The sequence below is a fragment of the Mustela nivalis genome (assembly GCF_964662115.1).
Source record: "Mustela nivalis genome assembly, chromosome: 16".
In the NCBI taxonomy this organism is placed as follows: domain Eukaryota; kingdom Metazoa; phylum Chordata; class Mammalia; order Carnivora; family Mustelidae; genus Mustela; species Mustela nivalis.
This window is the reverse complement of record NC_139035.1, coordinates 1599114-1624257: the sequence shown is the minus strand read 5'-3', so window position 1 is coordinate 1624257 and position 25144 is coordinate 1599114. Positions and strand designations below refer to the sequence as shown.

At 40.7% G+C, this 25144-nt stretch overlaps 1 protein-coding gene across 11 annotated transcripts in view; it reads left to right on the top strand.

The window, feature by feature from the left end:
* The window catches only part of CCDC181 (coiled-coil domain containing 181), a 36804-nt gene extending 11897 nt beyond the window's left edge, over nt 1–24907 (top strand). For 2 of the 11 annotated variants that reach the window (XM_082702735.1, XM_082702736.1), the window contains exons 4-6: nt 10814–10960; nt 22726–22880; nt 24572–24907. In XM_082702735.1, coding sequence (XP_082558861.1) covers nt 10814–10960; nt 22726–22880; nt 24572–24731 — 462 coding nt within the window. In that variant the 3' untranslated portion in view covers nt 24732–24907. Of the gene's footprint in view, nt 1–1547; nt 1593–6609; nt 6806–10813; nt 10961–12547; nt 12690–22725; nt 22881–24571 lie in introns of all 11 variants that reach the window. The other 9 variants (XM_082702739.1, XM_082702737.1, XR_014303898.1 and 6 more) reach the window with 8 other exon arrangements.
* Nucleotides 24908–25144: the final 237 nt, after the last annotated feature.

Sequence of the window (25144 nt, the reverse complement as noted above, 5' to 3'; positions counted from 1 at the left end):
ACGAACACCCTCTGAGTTCTGACAGACTTTGGCACAGTGGCCATGAACAGCACTGACAGTGTGATAATAATGAATATAGAACAAATTAAAGCAATGAGAAGTAAGATAATTTGTAGCCTCAATCTTAAAATGGTCGCATTCTGGTCAGGAGTCAACTAAAGTTATCCGAGAGTCTGAAATCTAACCAGAGGTTTTAGAGGATGGGATTAGAGATTCAGCAAGCTTAAAAATCTTAGCAGTTTCCAATTCTACTGATGGGAAGTTCTTACCCATGTACAGCAAGAAGTCTCAAGCAAATAAGCTAATGCTGTGCTCTTACAGGGGACAACATGAGGTAGAGTCTCCAAGGACTTCCTTTGGCTCTAACGGCTCAGGGAGTGGACTTGGCAATTCTGCTGATGGTCCAAGAAAGGTTTCTGATCATGTCCTCACTCCAGCCAGCAACTGAAGATCCTCCCAAACTGGACCCCTCACTAAGGTTTATCTCTCATGGGAGACCACAGCCTTGAGAAAGTCCACAGCTATTATCTTTATGTTCAGAGGGGTTTAGGATGGGTCAGGATGGCCATTTTCTTTCAGTTCTTTTAGGGGAAAGACTTCTTTTAGCTCTATGCTTAGTTCCTGTGTGGTCTCCTTTAGTTATCGAGTTAAGGACAGAAAAAGGGGAAGTTAGATATCCCAGGAGACACTGTCCTGCCTTTCTTCAGCTGTATAGGCAGTCAGATGCCAAGATTCTCCCTTGTAAGTGCAGACAAAAATGTGTCCTGTAGGAGTGCAAAGTGTCTCTGCTTAGGTCTGGTTATTTATGGACTCATTTTTTGGTACAGAGGGCATCGCAGGAGAAAGCAGAGGTCTGTTTTATTTGAGCAGACAGAAAGAGGATGTGTTTCAGGTATTAACTGAAAGAACCTTTTGCAAGCGTGGTGTTGCGGCTAGAAAGGCCTATTGGAGAACACTTACACTTTTTATTTGTGCTTTGGCATGTCTGCAGGAGTCAAATATAGGAGGCTTATAGCTCTTGATAAATTGTTGGACAAATAGAAATATTTTTCCCTGGTATTTTGGGTGGTTCAAGTGAAGCAAAGGGGATTTCCTTTTCTGGGAGCAAAACTATTTTAACTTGGTAGGTGAGATCACAGGGGGCAATCTGGTGTATAGTGAAATTAGGGAGAAAGGTGAAATTATAAATGAGATGACCAAGAGTCTCCTGGTCTTCCATAGTGGGCTGAGGAAGACATTCAGCCAGAAAGGTTACCAGATAAAACATGCTATGGCTTGGGTTATTTGAATTATGGCATTTGTCTACCATTTAGTTCCTCTAATTTGGGTAATAATAAGCAGGATCAGAAAGTCTTTAATGTTTTGAAAACAATTGAACAGACTCAAGTAGTCAAAATCCCTGGGTAGAAATAGGATTAACAAGAGTGCTAAAATGCCTACTACAAGAATTATTCCAAATATTTCGTGGACATTAAGCATTAGTAGGAGTCTCTGGTGAGTTTATACAAGCTCGGTCACGACTCAGGAAAGCTGTCTCTCTACTTCAGGTACCAAGTGCTTTTGTCCAGATCTTCAGTGGGATGTCCAGTCAGGTGAAGATGCCTTTTTTTTTTTTTTTTTTTTAATGAGAACTGTTAATCCACAGGTCAGTGCCTTTAAATTTAACAGCACAGGGGTTAGTTAACAATACCTGATATGGCCCTTTCCAGTCAGGCTAGAGGGCATCCTTGTGAAGGTGACATTTCCAGGAAACAAATCTCCAGGTGCGAGATTATGAAATTAAAGATCTTTATCTCCTATGAGTGTGCTGGGGAAGGATTGCTCTATGAGGCTGGTATTGTTTCCCAGGACCTTGATAAGGTCTTTGCAATAGATTAGGACATTTCCTTTCAGTAGGGCAGATTCATACGTCCCTTGGTCATCCTGAGAGTTGTTCTGGTAATGATTTCCAAGGGAGACAAGTAGTGTTTACTAAATGGAGTGGATCTTAGGTTAAATAATACCAAGGGAAGGGCTATAGACCAAAGCAGATTGAAAGATTAGTAAGTTATGGGCGTCTGGGTGGCTCAGTTGGTTAAGCAAATGCCTTCAGCTCAGGTCATAATTCCAGAGTCCCAGGATTGAGTCCCGCATTGGGCTCCCAGCTCCATGGGGAGTCTGCTTCTCCCTCTGACCTTCTCCCCTCATGCTCTCTCTCTCTCTCAAATAAGTAAATAAAATCTTTAAAAAATTTTAAAAATAAATATTTAGCAAGTTTTGTCAATTGGATGCTTATTCCATTTGTGTTTGTCCTACAGTGCCAGAGTATTGGGGATCGGTATATGCAGTAAAAGTGTTGTGATACTGACTGGCTGTGGCAGATGGCCTGTAATGTTGGTCCTGTGAAATGGCTCCCTCAGTCATTGTGAAGTTCGGAGGGTATTCCCCAGTTTGGAGTTTTTTTCTCCAATAATATTTACCATAGAGCTGGGGCCGTAGCTCTATGACTAGGGAAGGCTTCTGCTCGGTGAGAAAACATACAAACCATTACAAAACATAGTTGCATTCTTGAGTTGGTAGCAGATGGACAAAATCCAACTGCCATAAATCAAAGAGTCTAGATGGTAAGGGAAGATGTCCCTGTCATCAGAAGGTAAGGGTAGAGCGCCAGGGTGCTGTGCTGCAGCCCATTCGGGACTGCAGGACCCACCATACTGGCTGCCCCTGCACTCCCATGCTCCAGCCTAGCCCCTGAGGCCGCGGTGTCCTGTTCCCGTTCCCGCCGCCTGCTGCCCCTCCCCGCCCCATGGCTTCTCTGGAGGACCCTCTGCTCACAGTTTCTCAATGGAGCTTTGATAGCTGTGTCTTTCAAGAAATATGCTACTTCTTTCCTGGTACACGGAGGTTCAAGAGAACAATCAGTAATATCTCAGAAGCCTGCTGGTAACATCAGCAGAAAGAATTAGAGGTTCCCAGAAAATTAAGATGACATATAGTTTTCCTGACATAAGAAAATCATTTTTTGTCCCCAGCTATTTTCAATGATCTATACCCCACCTGTGTACTTGCCCAAGCACACTTCTTCCAAAACTTCCTGGGAGGTTCTTAAAAAGAAATGCAAAAACCTCACTCCTTAAGGATTTTGAGGGAACAAGGCAATGGGAAAACTAACAGTCACCACCAGACCAGGAAATAGCCTAAGCTATTGAGACAATAAATCAGTGGTAAAACTCCTAGTGCTATTTCAAAAGCAATCAAGGCCTTGCATTCCTTGTCCCAGAAAATGAGCCCAAGACCCCATCTAGTTTCTATCTGCTCTTGAAGCCTGCAGAGTCCCTTTCCCTTGTCCAACAGTTACCTCTGCTTTATTCTAATGTTGAAGTTTCTGCCCTCGGTGGAATACAAGCTTCATTCAGGTGAACATGCAATACATATTGCACAAATACATATGTGGATGTGCATGCATCCACAACCTTATGACCAACCATACACGGAATAATAAAACTCTCCCTTCTGAGTATTCATCTTAAATACTAAATAAAAATCTCTCTCCTGTTCAAAAAAAAAAAAAAAAAAAAAGAAGGTAAGGGTAACAGAGTAGCAGGGTTTAGAGAATGATAATATGCAATAATGACATTTGGGGAAGACAGCAAGAGGGTTTCATAAAAGGTTAATATACTGGAAGACAGATGCTGAGTATGACGAGTGTGACAGTGGAGTTTGCAATGCGAGTTGCTTATTTTTGTGACACATTTTAAAATGGTGACTGATCACATTATTATCAGGAAATACTCAGATTTCTGTGGATTTCACACAATTTTTAGAACAATGCATACCTATACAGATGTTATAGGAAGAAAGTATAGTATTATTTCTTATTTGACAATGCTTTCCATGTGATTTAACATATCAAGTAAGCCTATTAGGTTCTATGGAATTTTCCAGATCAAGAAGACCTCATTTTAGAAGTTGACTTTGGGGAGTTTATTAAAAATGTCAAAAGGTTTGGACACTTAACCCAATAGGATCACAGAAAATTATAAAACCATATTTAACAATCCATTTAACCAAAATAATCTTCAGGACAAATACAGAAGATCATACATACTACAAAAACCTTAGCTGTTCTTCTCAGAGAGGACTCAGCTTTCCCAAGTAATCAAAGATTTGATAAAGACAAAACAGAATCTGTTTCCTAAGCAGACTACATTAGAAGTGAAGAAACTTTTTGTACAATCTGTTATGAAGAACAGGCCAACAATTTGAGAAAATTTTGTTCTTTTAACAGAGAAAACCAAAATTTTGAACTAGTGTACTTTTCATATTTCTTTCGTTTTTTTTTTTTTTAAAAGATTTTATTTATTTATTTGACAGAAATCACAAGTAGGCATAGAGGCAAGCAGAGAGAGAGGGGGAGCAGGTTCCCCACTGAGCAGAGAGCCCGATGCGGGACTCAATGCCAGGACCCTGAGATCATGATCTGAGCTTAAGGCAGAGGCTTAACCCACTGAGCCACCCAGGTGCCCCTCATATTTCTTTCATTTTGAAATGGAACTTTAAATAAGTTGATTTTAGTCTTAGCCAGCTTGATCGCACATAAAATTCCTTTTCCAAGATTTCTTTCCTATAAACCTCTGTGCCTATTTTAGTTTGTCTGTTGCTCTTTCTCTTTCTGAAATAACTAGCTTTAGGACAAAATCACTTTCATTTCCCTCAACAAAATGCATTTCCATTTCCCATACCTTCTTTTACTAAAAACACACACCCTACTTTCCTTGCCTGCTTTTCACAGTCATTTTCTTCCTTGCTGAATTTTAGTAATTTTATTTTCATAAATACTAATTAGAATTTTTAACCCTTAGAATTCTTTTTTTTTTAAAGATTTTATTTATTTATTTGACACAGAGAGACACAGTGAGCGAGGGAACACAAGCAGGGGGAGTGGGAAAGGGAGAAGCAGGCTTCCCACTGAGCAGGGAGCTGGCTACGGGGCTTGATCCCAGGATTTTGGGATCATGACTTGAGCTGAAGGCAGACACTTAATGCTTGAGCCACCCAGGTGCCCCAACCCTTAGAATTCTTAATTCCTAGTAAAACCTAAGAAATAAACAATTGTGGACTGGAAAATTTATAAATATGTTTCATCATTTTATAATTTCTAGAAATATATTCCCCCCTCATAGTTATTTTAATTTTTTTTGGCAAAAGTTTATTAAATAGGCCTAAATATTACATATTTTGGTCTCTCTGTAAAAAATTTAAAAGCCAAAACTAAATAAACTTAGGTTTAGCAATCAATATCTCAGTATGTTGTATTATTTGGAAATGATCTAAATGGGCAGTGAATATCTGTTATCTGGTTTAACATAATCTCATTTAAATTTATTTAAATTGCTTTCATTTAGCTGTTATACTTGAATTAGAACATTACATTGCTAATCATCATCTTAAATTATTTCTTTTATTGATAGGTTTTGAAAGAATAGCCTGAGATGTTATGATTAAGTAAACCCAGGTAGAAAAAAATTGTGTATCTCCATTATATCTAATGCTCATAACTCTGAAGACATTCTTGTTTTTATTAAATTAGCAAGCTTAAACTAACATTTATTTATTTTTATTTTAAATTCTTTTGCTTAATTTTTTGTTTTAAGAGGGAGAAAGAGTGCACATGTGTGCAGAGGGAGGGGCATGGGGAGAGGGAGTTTGAGAGAGAATTTTAAGCAGGCTCCACACTCGGGCTTGAAATCTCATGACCCTGAGATCATGACCTGAGCCAAAATCAGGGGTTGGACCCTCGACTGACTGAGCCACCCATGTTCCCCTTTTTATAAAGCTGTTTTTTTTTTTTTAAAGATTTATTTGAGAGAGAGAGCGAGAATGGGGGAGGGGCAGAGGGAGAGGTAGAGAGAGAATCCTCAAGCAGACCCTGCAGTGAACGCAGAGCCCACGGTGGGGGTCCGTCCCAGACCTGGAGATCATGACCTGAGCTGAAACCAAGAGCCCAATGCTTAAGTGACTACACCACCCGGCGCCCTTACTAAGGCTTTTATTTGAATTCCATTTAGTTAACCTACCATATAATATTAGTTTCAGGTGTCCAATACATTGATTCAACACTTCCATGCAACAGCCTGTGCTTCTTACAAGTGCAGTCCTTAGTTCCTTCACCTGTTTAATCCACACACCCCCTTCCCCCCCCTCACCCAGCCATCAGTTTGTTCTCTACTAAACTAGCATTTATTTATCGAGACTGTTTCAGATCATGTGAACTTGAAAAATATTTGGATTAGTGTTTTTTGTATTTCTTGGAATTTTTGGAATACTTCATTTTTGTAAGCACTTCATTGTCTTTAAAAGGCCAATTAAATGGAGCTCTTTTATAAAGTAACTTGGCAATGCTGTCAGAGGGAGAAAGTATATCACTGTAACGTGCATATGTAGATGCATGTGACATATGGATAGAGAGAGACAGAAACCTTATAGTGTCATCTTAAAATTCATGCCATGATTAAGGTACAAAACTCAAAAGAATTGTTGAATCTTAATGGTGTTCCTGCAGATGGACTAGGTTAACTGCTATGATGACCAGAGTTTTTTACTGAGGATCTTTATTTGTGTGCCGTGAAGATTGTTTCAGAGCTGTCCCCAGAATCTTGGCAAGAAGACTGGAATGAGGAAGGGGAGGAGGGTACAGAGGAAATGAAGATGGTGCAGAGGGAAAGGAAGATGGCTCCAAAGGCAGGACCTTGGTGCAGGATGGCTGTTGCAAAGCCCAGAGACAGAGGAGGAGGAGGAAGGGAACACAATGTGCCTGAGACAGAGGGTGGGTCTTTGTAAACTTGTTTGTTTGCTTCAGTCAATTGAGGAATGGCATTTTGTAAAGAGAAGATTTTTAGAATCTTGAATATGTTTAAAAACTCCTAGGTACCAACTGAAGTAGGCATCCCTTTTGATTGCCTTTGTAACCCTTTTCCAGTTGTGCATGCAAGTAAACTAATTTTAGGATATCCAAAGTGCCCATTTTGGCCAATGAAATTTTAAATTATTCTGGGTAATTTGATCCAATGGGGCAAAAGTTCACAGCAAGAAGGGCCATATTCCTTAACATAAGGTTACAGCAGGGGGCTAATTATTAGAAACTCCTTCGCAGGAGGATTTCCCATAATTGAGTACTTACCAAGAACCTGAAACCCAAATATTCCAGTCGAAATGAGTGAAGATAGATCCTCCCTGCAAAAATGAGTGAGGATGGAAGCTAGCAACGGGGGACACCCAAGTAAAGGCCTGAGCCTTGACCATGTGTGGGTTCAGGACCAAGAGGATTTATGATTGTGAGTTGAAGCCACCAAGGCTACGTCAGACTGCAAGGGACTCTTGGTACCTTCCTCAAATCTATGGCAGCATCAGAGACAGAGTTCAGGCACTTTGGATCCTACCAACTATGCCAAGTAATGTTGGTCAAGAAGAGGCTGTGAGACAAACAGAGCACTTATTGAGTGTTGGGGATTGCAACCCTGGAAACAGAGCCAATGAAAATGAAAAGTGCTTTGACTTGTCAGCAGGGAGTGCAGGCTCATAAAGACTGAATGTCACGAAAATTTGTTCTGAAAGATAGTGTAAACTGGCAATTTAATACACAGTTGGCTGTTTAGCTACTAGGTAGTTATATTATCTCTATTTCAGTCCAAAGTAGAAGGAAGGAGTTTGGGATGCAATTGACAAGAATCAAAAGTTCCCTTTGTTCTGAGCATTGAACCAGGAGACCTGCCTTTTCCTACTTCAGTGTCCTTTCAATTCTGTTTTGAGTGACTTTCTTAGCAATGCATACTTCATTTTGAATCTTTTTTTGTAGCTCTTAAATGAAATTCCTTTTTATTAATGAAAATTCCAGGTACTAAATATGTTAGTAAATTTTCTCTAAATTACTTAAATCAGTGCCCCAATTCCCTGTTTTACTGGATAACTAATGATATTAAGCTGAACCACAAAATGACTGTAAATGCCAAACCTTAGTAGAATCACAGGTAAATAGAATTTTACAATTAGAAGAATCCTTAAAGGTCCTTTTACAGATAAGACAACTATAGTTTAGAAGTTTAATTAACTTCACCAAAATCACTCAGCCTGTTTATAGGAAAGTTGGAGTCAAAATCTGTTTTCTTGGCATTAAGAAATGGTGTAGGAATTATTTAGGGATTATCAGGGAAATATCTGGCATGTAAATAAGGAATCCATATTACCAGAAAAAGGTGAAAAACAAAGTTAGTAGGAGTATGTAGGCTACAGAACACTCAGGAATCTGAAGAATGTACACTGAAAGTTAACTTACTTGGTCACTACTATTTGGACTATAACAGGCAGATTCAGTTTACTTGCTTGAGGCATATAACAATTCTTCAAGGGGTCTGCTAATGCAGAACTTGTGATAATTCAAACTAATATTTGAGAATGACTGGGTATTGCTATATACCCACATACATGTATGAGTGTATTTGCATATTTCTATAGATGTTATCTGAGAGGCTGTATATAATTTCAGTGTCTTTTCACTAATGAACTAAGTAATCTTTAACTGCCAGGACTCATAAATAGTTTTATTTTGATTCTCTCTGCTGGGTGTACTCTTACTCTTGGTGCTGGGATGCATTTTCTCCTATCAGGATTCTCAGAACTGAATTTCCCTTTGCTTATGTACTTGTTCAAGGCATCGTTTTTATTTATATACTCGCTCAAGACTGTGTGTAAATGCTAAGGCTTTTAAATATTTCTTAGTTGGTTTCAGGGGATGGCTTTCCTTGTTTATGCCCAACAAAATATTTGCTGGGTTGGACTGCTATCCTCTACGCATTCTAAGTGCATCGTTTCATTGTTCCTGTTGGCAACTGCATTGTCTGCACTTTGGCTGATAATTCTGTGTGATACGTTTAATGTTTCTCAGAAATATAATCATCATACCATACTGTCTATATTTATACAAAGTACTGTCGATGAGAAAAGAGGTTGAACTGAAATAAAGCAAATGCATTCATTTGAGTTCTCAGAAATGCCATTTGGGGAGCAATGATTTGGTGCATCTTGGGGAGCACACTAACTCAATTTGTATCCACTAGGGAACAAAAAGTCAAGAGTTTTAAAGGCAAAAAGGAATGCTTGTATACATTATTTACAAAGAATTTTGTTTGGTGTTGACAGCAGAAAACTAATCTTGGCTACACATAATCAGTTGCTAAGGCTGTCACTAAAAAACAGTCTGTTACTGTAGCACATTGTAAGTACTGGTAGAATCCTTATCATGTTGGTAGTTTGGCTTTGCTCAAAAGTTGGTGATTATACCAAGTGGGGACTTGAAATAAGGCCCACATCCTAAAGGCCACTGGCTCCATTTTAAAATGCCTTGACTTAAGTGAATTGATTTTATTTCACTTTTCACAGTATCCAAGGTCCTTTTTATAAAAAGAAATGTACAAATAAATGTAAAATTTAACTTTGATAAATTCATATTTTATATAAGTTTTTTTAGGGCTTAGGAAATAGCATATAGGTTTTTAAAATAGAAATCCTCATTTTTATTCATATATGTATATACATTTTTTTTAAAAAAGGAGATGATCATCAGAGTATATAGGTATTTTAAAAGACATTCTATGCTGTTAATTGGGTAGAATTTTTCTATTCTTTCTTACATCTTGTTCAGTTAGAAGGCATTAGAAAGACTTGCTATGTTGTCAAAAATGTGAGGCAAGAACTCTGAATTCCATCATTTGAAGATAATTGGATTTATGTATAATTCAGTTATTTAAGTGATAAAATTTTGGTATTGAAAAGTACTTAAGAGCTCATTAATATCACTCCATTTCGTAGATGAGAATCCTGAGGTAGGTGGTTTGCCCAAGTTGACATAATATGATGGTAGTATGATTGTATCTCAGATCTCCTCACTTTTAATTTAGTACGATTTCCACTATGGCATGCTGCTTTGCTTCTAGTAACTATTTTATAGCTCTATATAACTGATTTATGTACCTCTCTTCAAGAAACTCCCTTTTATAACATTAGTTGAATAATTCATATAAAAATTCATTTTGTTCTGTAGTTAACTATCTAAATATTTTTCTGATAGCAAAAAAGTTATTTTGTAAATATACACCAGTTGAAAAATACCTTAAAACATTATAATTAAAAAATTCAAACACATATAAAGGTACAGTTAATCCCTATGACCCCATCACCCAGATTTAAAAGTCATTGAGATTTTGGCATATATGCTCCATCCCCTCTGCTTCTTGGCTGATGTATTTTTAAAGTAAGCCCTAGGCAGCACATCCTTGCTCACTTCTACATTTTTATATATATTTCTAAATGATTGTAACATTTTATTTCATAACCACAGTGCCATTTATCACAATTAACAAATTTAACAATAACAAAAAACATTTCAAACATTTATGGAAGCATATGGTACTTCTAGAGTGTGGTGGCTTTTTTTTTTTTTTCCTTTTGCATGACTGCAATTGAAGGAGTTTAATTCCAAAAGTAAATTAGGAAGTGAAGGTGAGATTCAAAGAGTTCCTCAACAGCATGCATGTATTGTACCTCTATGTAGTTGTAGAATTTACCTCTACAGTTTAATTTATCCGGTGCCATCTTCATTTTATTCCTAAGCAAATTAGAGTCCCCCCTATTTTTTTTTAGAGAAGCCCAATTTTTAGATGGAAAGTTTTAGGAGCAGAGAATGCTAATTTCAGATCTCAAAATATATATTTTTATTCTGATAACTCATATATAATTTTATTCACCTTTCATGAATGTCTTTTGATATTCTTTCCACCAGGAAGAACAACGAAAAATAGAAGAAGAAAAAGAAAAGAAAAAAGAGAATGACATGGTATTTAAAGCATGGTTGCAAAAGAAAAGAGAGCAGGTCCTAGAAATGAGGAGAATTCAGCGAGCAAAACAAATCGAAAACATGAATAGTAGAGTAAGTGAAACTTCTCTATGAAAAATAAGTATACAGATATGAAAGTTGAATTTATTTACAGAAGGGAATGCGAATATCAGAATAGGAACCTACAGAAAAAGTAGAAAAAGTGGTCCAAGAACAACTCTTGCAAAAGATATACCATAGAGATGACTTTACAATTAAATTCTCAGAAGTCTTGTGAAAGTCAAATGATTACTATTTTATTCACACTTTTATAGCACAGAAAATGGAAAACTATCAATATGTTTTTCAGGATAGTATAACTTTGATACTCAAAATAAGACAAAGATAACACACACACACACGTACACACCCACAAACCCTACAGAATGGTCTTACTTAAGAACAGACATATAGACAGATGGAGAAAAGAGAGATACCGTATGGTTTCAGTCATACATAAAATCTGAAAAAACAAAACAAATGAATAAACAAAAAAGAAAATTACATCTATAAATACAGAGGACGAAGTGATGGTTGCCAGAAGGGTGGGAGAGTAGAGGGTTGGGTAAAATCAGTGAAGGGGAGTGGGAGGTGCAGGCTTCCTGTTACGGAATGAATAAATCATGGGAATAGAAGGCACAGTGCAGGGAATATAGTCAGTGGTATTACAGTAGTGTTGTACAGAGATAGATGGTGGCTACACTCATGGTGAGCTCAGAGATGGTGAATCACAGTTCTACACCTGAAACTAATGTAACACTGTATGTCAGCTATACTAAAAAAATTCTTTTTAAAAAGAATAGATATATGCTAATCTTACATGAAAACTAACAAAGAGAGGTGCCTGTGGCTCAGTCACTAAGCGGCTGCCTTTAGCTCAGGTCATGATCCCAGAGTTCCTGGGATCCAGCTCCCTGCTCAGCGGGGAGTCTGTTCTCCCTCTCCCTCTCTGGCTGCTTGTGTTCCCTCTCTCTCTCTGTCTCTTTGTCAAATAAATAAAATCTTAAAAAAATAAAAAGCTAGCAAAGATGCACAATTATTTAATTTTTAAAATTGTGAGACAGAAAACCAAGGAGAAAACAAAAAAATAATCCATATCCCTACCATCTTTTCTAAAAAGCATATAAAGAAAAAACAAAATTTAATCTTATGCCCTATCCAGGATCATCTCCCAGTGACAACCACTTTTTGCAGTGTGGTGCAAGTCTTCCAAGTCTTATTTATATTTATAATTTCACATGTCAAAAATCTATTATGTGCTTTGCTTTTTTCCCCACTTAATTCATCATAGATATATTTCTACATCATTACATTTAGATATTTCTTTTCAACTAGCTGCAAAGTATGAGGTGCCTGGGTGGCTCCATCGATTAAGTGTCTGACTCCTGATTTTGAACATGGGCTCACCGTCATGATCTCAGGGTCTTGAGTGGGTAGTGGGATTGAGATTCTCTCTCTCCCTCTCCCTCTGCTCCCCCCCTTACATGCTCGCTCGCTCTCAATAAATACATAAAGAAATAAAATCTTTTTTAAAAAAGACCCAAATAGCTGCATAGTATTCTGTTCAGAGATACCTTAATTTATTAAATCCTCAACTGTGGATATTTAGTGCAGTTCTGGTATTGTTCTGCTCATTAACAGTGCTGTAGTGAACACGTTGGTTCTGCAGGAGAGTTTCTTAAGAGTGGAGTTGATGACTTGCTGGACGTTCAGGTGAAATTTTTGGTTAAATGTGCAAAAACTAACCTCCCAAAAGGTGTGCCAATTTCCAGTCCCTTCAACAGTAAGTAAGAGTGGATATTTACCATATCCCGACTAACACTGTACAAGGTTTATCTTAATTTTTCTTCGGATTAGTAATACACATGAGTTTATGTGGACATGTGAATATTCTGTGAATTTCCTGTTGTAGCCTTTTCTTTTTACTTGGTTTTATTTTTCTTCTTGCATTGTATATTAGAGATTACAATCCTTTGTTATATATGTCATAAATACATTTTCCTACACGGACAGTATATTTTTTATGTTGCCTACAATGCCATTTATAGAAGTCTTTAGCTTTTAAAATCTTGGGATGGGTAATACTTTTTGAGGCAAGACACAAAAGCCATAAACTAAGAAAACGTTGAGAAATTTGCAACTGTTGTCAGATAACAATATACTATAACCAAGTAGGGCTTATTTTAGGAAGGAAATTATGGATAAGTAATAACAAACCCATTAATAAAATCCATCACATCAATAGGTAGATAAAAAGAATATATGGTTATCTTAAAAGAGAACGGTATTTCTTTTTAGTACAATTCATTTTAAAAATTCCTAATAAAATATTAAGACAGTATAAGTAGTATCTTAGGAAATACTGTAGGTATTTTAGTAGGTAAACCTATTGAAGTTAGGAACAAGTAAGTCTCCACTCCGTGTTAAATAGCTTCGTTCTGAGAGTTCTAGCCAGCTCACTAAGGTGAAAAGCGAGGTATAAGGATTCCCAGAGTGCATATTTACGTCATAAACATGAGAAATTTATAGTCCTCCTATAGCAAGAACTCGTAGAGAAATATAAAAAGAAGGAATACAGGAATATGTAAAATACTTGGAGCTGAACAAGAATATGTCTGATCTCTGTGGAGAGTACAGTACCGCTTTGCAAAGGACAAAAAAGAGGACTTTGGTAAATGAAGACAAATGTGATATTTCTGGGTGGGTGAGGTAACTATTACAAATACAGGAGTTCTTTGGCAAATGGAAACAAATACGATACTCCTGCGTGGATTGACTAAGTACTCCGAAGACTTGAGTTCCTCTAAATTTATATTTAATGCAATTTCCACTGAAAGCTGGTGAGGATGTTTTAAAGGTGTCCGAATCGTTACTGTTACTCTTAGTTTATTATTAAGCGAAACTTTTGGAATTTTCTGACAGAAAACCGGGCGGAGGCTCTGGATAGAAGGTTCTCCAATGACTGCGTCGGCGGCCGAGGTGCGGGAGAAACGTCCTTAGAACTAACGAAGCGCCGGGTTAGGAGTCGTTCCGGGGCGTCGCGGGCTCCGGGGCGTCGCGGGCTCCGGGGCGTCGCGGGCTCCGGGGCGTCGCGGGCTCCGGGGCGTCGCGGGCTCCGGGGCGTCGCGGGCTCCGGGGCGTCGCGGGCTCCGGGGCGTCGCGGGCTCCGGGGCGTCGCGGGCTCCGGGGCGTCGCGGGCTCCGGGGCGTCGCGGGCTCCGGGGCGTCGCGGGCTCCGGGGCGTCGCGGGCTCCGGGGCGTCGCGGGCTCCGGGGCGTCGCGGGCTCCGGGGCAGGTGCTCGTGCGCGGACGGACGGAGCGAGCCGCGCGGCGCCGCGTTGCGGGGGCCCGGCCGGTGCGGGCCGGAGGGAACGCGCGGAAGAGAACTTGGTGATGGGGCCGGGACAGGCGCGCGGAGCCGAACGCGGCGGTGACAGCTCTCGGGGGGACAGCGGGCGTCCGGGTCACTCCGGAAGCTTGTTCTCGGCTGGTGAACGGAGGGAAGCGTGGGCAGGACCGAGGGGAGCTCGTTTCAGGTCGGGAGAAGCCATAGGACGCCCGAGACCGAGACGGAGGCTGCCCGGGGAGGTGGGAGCGGGCCCGGGGCGGTGCCGCGACGCTGCCGTGGGGCACGCGGGACCCGGGAGCTCCCGCGGGTGCCGCCATGGCCGTCCCGAGCCAGCAGTGAGGCGCCAGTGACGCTGCCGCGGCAGAGCGGGTGGACGGCGGCGAGTGGGCGCGGGGAGAGCGGCCGGAAGGCAGACAGGGTCGTGCGTGAGGTGACGGCGCCCGTGACCGGCTGAGTCTGCGACAGGCGCGGAGCGGGAGGCCGGGACCGGAGCGGGTTCAGGCGCGTCCTGCCGTCGGGATGGGGATGGGAGGGTTCCTCGCGGCTCGGGCGTGTGAGGCCCGAGGAGGACACCGCGGGTTCTCTCCCCGGCCCCTTGGCGGGTGGTGGCGGCGCTCACGGGCCGGCCGGGGATGGTGCGCGCGATGGCCCCGTCGGGGCTTCACGTGCCGTCTGAGGCGGGTCCCGGGGGAAGACGTGGAGAACTGACTGGAGAGACGTGTTTGCCGCCTCGTGTGGAGAACGCGGGGATTAGGGACGTGGAAGACACGTGCTTTGTGGGATGTGGCGGGGGCCGTGGAGACCGGCCCAGACGACCAGAAAATAAGGATCTGCGGGCTTCTCCGTGTAGTTGTATTGCTCGGGACGAGGGTGGAGGGGACACTGAGCCGCCCACCACAGGTCGCTGCAGTCGCGAGGCCAGGTCGCCCGGGTGTCGACTGCGCGAGGCTGGAGCAGCGCCGGGGTGTGGGGGGTGGAGACTGCGCGGGGCTCCCCTCCTGCACGTGCGCGTGCGCGTGCGCGGTGCGGCCAGCTCGGAGCGGGTTGGGGCGAGGACAGGCGCGGTGCGGGCAAGAGCCGGGGTTTGGGTAAGAAGCGGCTGAAGCCAGAGAGCCTGGGAGAAGGGGAGTTCGGGAGGTTTTGTGTCCTGGAAGGGGAATGACAAGGAGTGAGTCAGAAGGGTTTTGAGGGAGGCGGGGAGTTCGGGCTTGCGAGGGGGCAGCGGGCAGCACTGCTGTCGCGTGGGCAGAGCGTGTGTCCCCGGGACGCGAGGAGCTCGGCTGGGAGCGCCGCAGAGGTTCCCGTGTGGCTGCGGCTGCGGGCCTCGCGCGTCCGGCCCGCGCAGCACTCCGTCGGGTCCTTGTGAAACAGACGGGCGCCGCGGTGCGGTGCGGTGCGGTGCGGTGCGGTGGTGTGCGGTGTCGTCGTCTGCTTGGGGACTGGAGCCGACACTGGGAGTTGTGTTGTGTGAGACGCGGGCCGCACCCGCGGAGTCTGTCCCCACACACGTCCGGGTTAGAAGGTGGTTAGATGGTTCCACGTGTCCCCTTGGAGTTTTTATTTCCTATTTCTGCTTTATCTGAAGTCTGTCTCAAGAATTAACCTTAATGAGAAATTACATAAAAAATAAATAGTCTTCTGAGGAACTTTGTGACTCTTGTGTACCGCGGAAGCTGAGCCACGTGGCATCGGGCAGCTGGTGGCTGGGCTCCTGGGCGCGTCGGGATGAGGGGCTTCGCCGGCTGTTCTGTGGGACGTCGAGCGTCGGGTCCTGCCAGTGGCCGTTTCTGGGCGGGGCTTCGGAACAGACGCAGCCCGCACGACTCATGGTACACGGCATTAGAACCACTTTTTAGGGGATTGAGTTTTTACGGCCATTTTAGGGGACAGTTAGAAATGTCTTTCATCTTTGTTGCGAGCTCTGCTTCTGCTGGTGGGTGAGGCGGCTCCGCTGTGTGTGCGCATGTGTGTGTGTGTGTGTGTGTGTGTGTGCGCGCGCGCGTGCGCATGTGTGTGTGGACACGCCCGCGCGCTACCTGTATACACCGACGTAAGCACACGTGTTTGCATGTTTGTCCGTTTATCTAGCTCAGCTCTACATGGACACCGCCATACGCTTTGCATTCTGCTTTCGATTTAGTGTTTTCTTAATGTCGGTGTGGCAGAGTCGCTTGATAGTGCAGCTTAAATCTTTTGTGTCCTTGCTGTTTTCCCCTATATGGTCTATGAATTACTGGGAAATTGGGGTTAAAACCTTCTAACTATCACCATGTATGGGTCTTTTTTTTTTTTTTATGCCTCATCTGCTTTATTTTTATTTATTTATTTTTAAGATTTTATTTATTTATTTGACAGATCACAGTAGGCAGAGAGGCCGACAGAGAGCGAGAGAGAGAGAGAGAGAGAGAGAGGAGGAAGCAGGCTCCCTGCTGAGCAGAGAGCCCGATGCGGGACTCGATCCCAGGACCCCGATATCATGACCTGAGCTGAAGGCACCGGCTGTACCCACTGAGCCACCCAGGCGCCCCTGGCTTCATCTTTAATATTTTAAAATATTATGTATATACACGACTCTCTGTCTCACTGGTGAATGACATTTTCACATTATCCTGAAGTCTACTTTGTTTGATGTTATTCAAGCCGTACCAGCTTTCTCATACTAACATCTGCATCCTCGTATCTTTTTTATAACTTTTTATCCATCTCTAAAGACTTACTGTTCGCACATAGTTGTATCTTCCCAATCCAGAATCTGTATTTAATTGTGATTATTGATATGGTAGGTTTTAAGTTTACCACTTGATTTTATATTTCTTCCATTTCCTTTTAGTTCCATTACTCAACTTTTTCTGCCTTCTTATGGATTAATCAAGTATTTAAAAAATATTTCCTTTTATTTTCTTATTTAAAATCTATGCCTCATTGAATTATTTTTTAAATCACTGCTCTAGGGATTATAATATTTATCCCCTGAATGTATCAGAAGTATATATGTATGTGTGTGTGTGTGTGTGTGTGTATATATATATATATATTTTTTTTTTTTAAGATTTCATTCAGGGGCACCTGGGTGGCTCAGTGGGTGAAGCCTCTGCTTTCGCCTCAGGTCATGATTCCAGGGTCCTCGGATTGAGCCCTGCAATAAGATCTAAAGATTTTATTCATTTATTTGACAGAGATCACAAGCAGGCAGAGAGAGAGGTGGAAGCAGGCTCCCAGCTGAGCAGAAAGCCTGATAATGATGATGATGCGGGACCTTGATCCCAGGTGCCACCCAGGTGCCCCCAGAAGTATATTTTTTGAAGGATTTATTTTTAGTGGATATGGAATTTGGAGCTGACAGTTTTTTTTCTTTCAGCAGTTTAAAGATGGTGTTTTAGTGTCAGTGATTTTCTGACACCCATCATTCCTGGTTAGAAAGTCAGCTATAGCGGTGCCTGGGTGGCTCAGTGGGTTAAGCCGCTGCCTTCGGCTCAGGTCATGATCTCAGGGTCCTGGGATTGAGACCCACATCAGGCTCTCTGCTCAGCGGTAAGCCTGCTTTCCTTCCTTTCTCTCTCTGCCTGCCTCTCTGCCTACTTGTGATCTCTGTCTGTCAAATAAATGGATAAAATCTTAAAAAAAAAAAAAAAAGTCAGCCGTAATTCTTATTATTGCTTTCTTGTACGTAACATCCTTTTTTTCTGCGGCTGCTATAAAGTTTTTCTGTCTTTGGATTTCAGTGGTCTGTTATATGAATAATATATCATATGCTTTTCTTCGAATTCGCCTAACTTGGGCTTTCCTGATCTTTTCAGATCTGTAGGTTGATGTTTGTACCAAATTTGGGAAATTTTTGCCTTTATTTTTACAATTTTCCTTTTTTTTTTTGCTCCATTTTCTTGCTCTTTTTATTCTGGAAGCCCAATTTCACATACATCAGAAGACTTGCTACTATTTCACATGTTATTAAGGTTTTGTTAAAATTAAAATTAAATAGTTAAAATTAATTTTCTTTGTTCAGTTTGCATAATTTCTGTTGATCTGCCTTTGGGCATTGATACTTTTTTCTGCTGCATCCTGTTTACTGTTAAGCCTATTCATAGAATTTAGGTTGTTTTGTTTAAGTTTACATTTTTGTATGTGTGATCTAAGTTTTTTTCTTTTTTAGCTTTATTGAGGTGTACTTGAAAAATTGTAAGATATTTGATGTGTACAACATGGTAATTTGATACACATACACATAGTGAAAGGATTCTCCCCATTAAATTGATTAACATGTCCATCACCTCACATATTTACTCCTTTTTTTTTTTTAAAGATTTATTTATTTATTTGACAGAGATCACAAGTAGGCAGAGAGGCAGGCAGAGAGAGAGAGGAGGAAGCAGGCTCCCTGCTGAGCAGAGAGCCCGATGCGGGACTCGATCCCAGGACCCTGAGATCATGACCTGAGCCGAAGGCAGCAGCTTAACCCACTGAGCCACCCAGGCGCCCAACTCCTTTTTTTCTTTTGGTAGAAAGATTAATTTCTACTCTCTTGGAAAATTTCAATTATATAATACGGTATTATCATCTATAGTCAACATGTTAAACATTAGATCCTCAGACATTTTTTATCTTAAAACAGCAAGTTTGTACCCTTTTTACCAACCTCTCCCTCTTTCTCCCATCCCTCAGGCCCTGGTAACCACTACTCTTACTGTCTCTTTCTAGGAGTTCAGCTTCCTTCCTTCCCTCCATCCCTTCTCCTTTTTCCTACTCTCCTCCCTCCCTGCCTGCCTACCTTCTTTCCTTCCTTCCTCTCTCTTTTTTGATAATACCCATCTTAACAGTAGCTCATGGTCATTTTGATTTGCATTTCCTTGATCATTAGTGATACTGATGATCTTTTCATATTGCCTTATTGGATATGTGGTTTACACATATTTTCTCCCATTCCATAGGTTGTCTTTTCATCTCGCTGAAAGTTTCCTTTGCTAAGCAGAACCTTTCATTTGTCTTTTACTTATTTTTGTTTATGTTGCTTTTGCTAGCAAATCCAAAAAAATTATTTCTAAGAACAATATCAAAGAGTTTATTCTAATGTTTCCTTTTAGGAGTCATTCAGGTTACACTCAAGTCTTTAATCTATTTTGAATTGTTTTTTTGTAGCATGTATGGTAGAGGTCCATTTTCATTCTTTTGCATGTGGTAATCCAGTTTTCCCAGATCCATCAATTGAAGAGATTATCCTTTTCCCATTTTTTGGGTAACGTTATTAAAAATTATTTTACCATGTATACATGAGGTTATTTCTGAGCTCTCCTATTCCATTAATCTATGCATCTGTATTTTATGGCAATACCATACAAGTTTCTGTTTTGGCTTAATTTAAGTTTATTTTGTCTGATATAAGCATAGTTACCCCTGTTCTTTTTTAGCTTCCATTTATATGGAATATCTTTTTCCACCTCTTTGATTTCAGTTTCTGAGTGTGCCAGAGTGGAATTTAGTCTCTTTGGGCAGCATGTAATTGGGACTTGCTTTCTATCCATTCAGCTCTAGGCCATTTGCGTTACAGTCGTCATTGATCGGTGTGGAAATACTTTGTTAAATGTTGTCTTGTTGTTTTGTAGTTACTTTGTCCCCTCATTCCACTCTCATTTTTCCCCTTTGTGATGGTTTTCTGTAGTTACGCTTTGATTCTTGCTCTTTACCTTTGGTGTATCTACTGCACAAGTGTTTCTTTCTGATTGCAGTGAGACCTTGTACTTGTAACAGTCTGTTGTAGTTGTAACCTTCATGCCAGAGTTATGAGTGATCTACCTACCACCATTACATTCAGGTGTTCTGATATTAACTTTGGATTTATTTTTGCCAGTGAGTTTTATACTTTCGTATACTTTTTGCTACTAATTTAGCATCCTTTTCTATCATTACAATATTTCTCATAAGGCCAGTTGAGTGGTGGTAATACTTTTGGCTTTTGTTTATCTGAAAAGCTTTTATTTCTTTTCAATTCTGCTGGATATCTTTGTGAAGGAGTGTATTTTTGCAGGCTATATGGAAGCCAGACCCTCTGGCACAGCTGGGAAGGTATGTGGTTAAGCCCCTTCCAACAAGAAACTGGGAGATGGGTTTTTTTTTCCTGTTCTGTCTGCCCTGGGTCCAGATGTAGATCTGCAGGTGGGTATTTCTGTGCCCGTGAAGATCTCATTTCATTGCTACCATCTTGTGGGACTCATGAATGGAGGTTCCAGTGGCTGTTGGAACCAGGTGACCTAGGAACTTGTTCCTTAGGTGCGGCTGTGTAAGTTTGGGTGCAACCGATGTTTGTAAATGTCCTTCATAGGAGATCCTGGCTACTTGGAGCAGGTGACAGGGAGACAGCAGCAGAGGGTCAACACCTTTCTTGGTCCTTGGGGAAGATGAAGCCTTTAGATGCACTCTAAATTAGAAGCCTGACCCTCCAGCAGTAGTTTTTCAAGTATGCAGATGGGCCTCTTCTAGGGAAAGAATGGGAGATGGGCTTTTTTGGGGGTCTATTCCTTCTGTGCTGAGTCCTGGGATGATAGCCAGTTAAGTACTCCTTCTTTGCGTATTACTGTGGCCACTGCTTGAAATACTCAATCTCCAGATCTCCGATAACATACTCCCTCACTTTCTGTCTGCCTACCACCTTTCTCCCCATCTAGAATAATACTGCCCAGTACGACTTTCCAGGATGATGGAGATGCTCTATATCTGCACTGTCCAATGAAGTAGTCACTAGCCACAGTGTGGCTCTTAGGCACGTAAGCACATGAAATGTAGCTGATGTAACCGAGGTACTGAATTTTTAACTTCATTTAAATAGCTACATGTGGCTAGTGGTCACTCTGTTGGTCACTGTACTGGACAGTTCAATCACAGAATATATGAGAGAGAGAAACTTGGTTTTTTTCCCTCCACTGATGCAATCTACGTGCCTATAGATACTCTGTAGTAGATACTCTGTAAATGTAAATATCTGCTGAATCAGTAAAGAAACAGAGATCCAGGCAACCCTGTTCACCCCTGAATCCTTGCCTCTTTCAATCTTTCATTCCAGAATGAACACTTTTTGGTCATCTCTGGCCATTCCCAGACTTCTAGGTATTCAGCAATGGGTTATTTTCACAGGCTTCAGCATTGTACATCAAAGATCGTAGATTACTTAAATTATACAAATTAAACTGGAACATACTTGGCAATGTGAGTAATAGATAAAGGAAAGTACAGGGGCACCTGGGTGGCTCAGTCAGTTAAGCATATTTCTTTGGCTCAGGTCATGATCCCAGGGTTCAGGGATCGAGCCCCACTGGGAGCCTGCTTCTCCCGCTCCTCCCCCATCATGCTCTCTCTCTCTCACTTGCTATCTCTGTCTCTGTCTCTCTCTCTCTCAAATAAATAAAATCTTAAAAAAAAAAAAAAGGAAAATGCAAGATATAGGAAATGGTCCTCTCTGTCATCGAGTTTCTGTTTCGGAAAAGTTAAATGAATGCATACTTCCCTTTCTGTTTTGGCCAGGCATCCAACTAAAGAGGCATGCTTTCCCCTAGCCCCAAATCTGTCCTTTTGCTCTCTTTATTCTCCCAAATAAGAGCTCTTTTAACTTTTGAAAATTCCCTGAAGATAACTATCCATCATGATGTTTGAGGAACCATAAAATAAGCTACTCCCACTAGCTTTGACTTATGACAAAATCATCATGGCTGTTACAAGAAAATTTTTATGGCTGCAAATCCTAATGGCCACCTTCCATGAGAATAGTTATAATTTGGAGAGGGGTTTGGCATCTTAACTTTTAGATGCTCTTAGAAGTTAAAAACAAGGGTAGAGGGTGCCTGGGTGGCTCAGTGGGTTGAGCCCCTGCCTTCGGGTTGGGTCATGATCTCAGGGTCCTGGGATCGAGGCCCGAGTCAGGCTCTCTGCTCAGTGGGGAGCCTGCTTCCTCCTCTCTCTCTGCCTGCCTCTCTGCCTATTTTTGACCTCTCTCTCTCTCAAATAAATAAATAAAAAACAGGGATAGAATTTAAGAGAAAGGATGAATAACAGAGTATTGGATCATAGGTTGTCAGACTGCAACCCAGGGAACTCCTTCAGGAATCATTATAAAGACCTCGACTCAATTCATATAATCTGTCCCAATCTTTCTTCAACCCTGTTTTATTTTTTTGTGCCACTGTAAAAAATTATTTTTTCTAAGAGCTGCTCGTTGAAAAGTTTGCAAATCACTGCAAAAACCTTCTTCATTTATTGATTGCCTCAATAAGTTTTGAAAGATGACAAATGGCAGTGAATTCAGTGTTGGATTTTCTGGCAGAGTTCCGTCAGTGCTGCTGATTCAAGGGTGATCTGTTTTGTTTGGCTACTAGGAGGGCACGGAGTGAAAATTTGATGAGTGAAACATGTATCCTTGTAGGGTCCTATAGGCAGGGCCTCAAAAAGTAATTTTGGTTTATTTAAACAAAGCTTGTTTTTGTAATCAGCAGGAAAACAGAGATCCACAGCAAGCTTTTCGATTATGGCTTAAGAAAAAGCATGAAGAGCAGTTGAAAGAAAGAAAGACAGAAGAACTACGAAAGCAAGAGGAATGCTTATTCTTCCTTCAAGGAACAGAGGGCCGTGAGCGGGCCTTCAAACAGTAAGTCACAGGCCGGCAAACTTCCCCTCCCTCACAGTCTTTGCAGAGACCTTGGTAGTCAATAAAGGTTGAAAATAAATCCCACAAAAAAAAAATCCCACAATCTGATATTACATATCTGATCAATTTTAAATCCACACATTCAAAAATGTGTGAGAAAATTCTTTTGCTCCATAATTTGCATAATATCTATATGCCATTGTTTCTTTCTTCAAGATATTTTCAATAACAACATTATTTTATATTTTACCAGTGTGATAACCTTTGATAGCCTGCCATTTATTTGTTAGTTATTTTGTTTATTTTTTAGAGAAATGGGCCAAAGATAGCGTACAGCTACTCCTACATACTTCTCAGAAAAACTGAATAGAGAGTCTCATTTCCCAAGAAATATTCGTCTATAAAGAAAGTTAGGCTGAGAAGGAAGATCTGTATTGACCAAACTGAAAGAGAGATTTGGGCAGACACTGGTAATTTAAGGCAGACCTGATCTTTTCAGTTACCTGGTTGAGACTTTCTGTTACCTGGCTAATTGTGAGGAAACAGACCTGGCTTCGTAATTTTGCCAGCAGTCCTTGGGAGAGGTAGAGAATATTCAACCCAGTTGCTTTAAGTTCCTTTCTTTCTTTTCTATTTTTTTCTTTCTTTGTTTCTTTACTTCTTTCTTCCTTTAAAAAAAACATATAAATATTATAAGAGAAGCAATGAGTGTGCATTGTGGAAATGGCTGGGGATAAAGTCACATTTTCTTCACCTAGAAATCACTGTCAGTACCTTAGTCCATATCTTTTACATAGTTCTCTATACATTGTAGTGTTGAAATGTAAATTGAGATATTGTATACTGTTCTGTAACCTGCTTATTTTTATTAATAATCTCATCTAGTACCATAATGATACTTTCCCAACAGACTTCTCAGTGACTAGGGTCAGTCTACTCAAATCATGTCCAGTTCAGGGCCACAACATCGGCTTATGATGCTTAAGTATCTTCTCTTCTTACATGCTTAGTTGTTTCGGGTCTTTTCTGAAAACAATGGATACATTCACAGATGCACTGCATGTGCTTTCTTATGTGTGTGTACAGTTACTTGAGTTATTTTACCTAAGCAAGGTTTATAAATTTAAATTTGTTTGAGTGTGGATTCTTCCTTCACTTTTTTTGGATTTTTTTATGCTTAGGCTTGTTTCCATTTTAAGGAAGAACTGTTTTATGCACTAAAAAGCATTGTTGGTAGTGTTCCTACCAAAAAGAGGAAGGCAACATTTCTGCAAGCTGGGATTCTTAACCTAATTGATGCATGTTTGGGAATACAGTTAGTTGCAAAAAATATGTTAGTCGGAATCTATCAAATACTTGTTTGCTTAGAAAATCATATTTTAAAAAAGAATAGGGCCTATAGCACATGTAAAATATTGTATCCATTACTCAAAATTCAGTTTTTTTTAGTTGGCAGTCTCATTTTTAAGACAAACTTAGTTTTAAGTATTTGATTACAAATGTGACTATGTTTTCTTATGTGAGTCCATGGGATAAACCTGAAATTTTCATTAGTACTTTAATAATTTTTTTGTGACTGCAGCATTTCAATGTAAAGAAATTCAGCTTCCTTTAATAGTCTACAGCAATAGCTTTATGTAAAGAGTATTCACATTGATACTCACCAGATCTGATCATATCTCTTTCTACAGATGGTTGCGAAGGAAACGGATTGAAAAACTAGCAGAGCAACAAGCTGTCAGAGAAAGAACTAGACAGCTCCGACTGGAAGCAAAGCATTCTAAACAACTACAGAACCACCTGTATATGTCAGAAGCCAAAGCATTTCGTTTTACTGATCATTATAACTGAGAGTATCTATTAAACACTTCATTTGGAAGCTGCTATTCTCAAAATTTTAGATATCATTTCTTATGGCCTATGCTTTGGTCATACTCTAAATTATGGAAATCCTTTTTATCTTTTGGCAATATTGACAGTGAATTTCTTTTTTTTTTTAAACACTAAACAAAATAAATTTTTTCTCTCGTAGTGTTGTATTATGTTACACCATCTCGTAGTCCATGCAACAAATTGAATAAATGAGCTCTAGATTCCGTCACTTCTAAATTATTTTAGCATTTCTAGCCTGAAAGAACCCAAGAAAGGAACAGATTTCTAGTCTTAGTTTCTATTATTGTTTAAAAAAAGAACAGATTTCTGTTCTTAGTTTCTATTATTAAAAAAGAGATCTTTCGGGGCGCCTGGGTGGCTCAGTGGGTTAA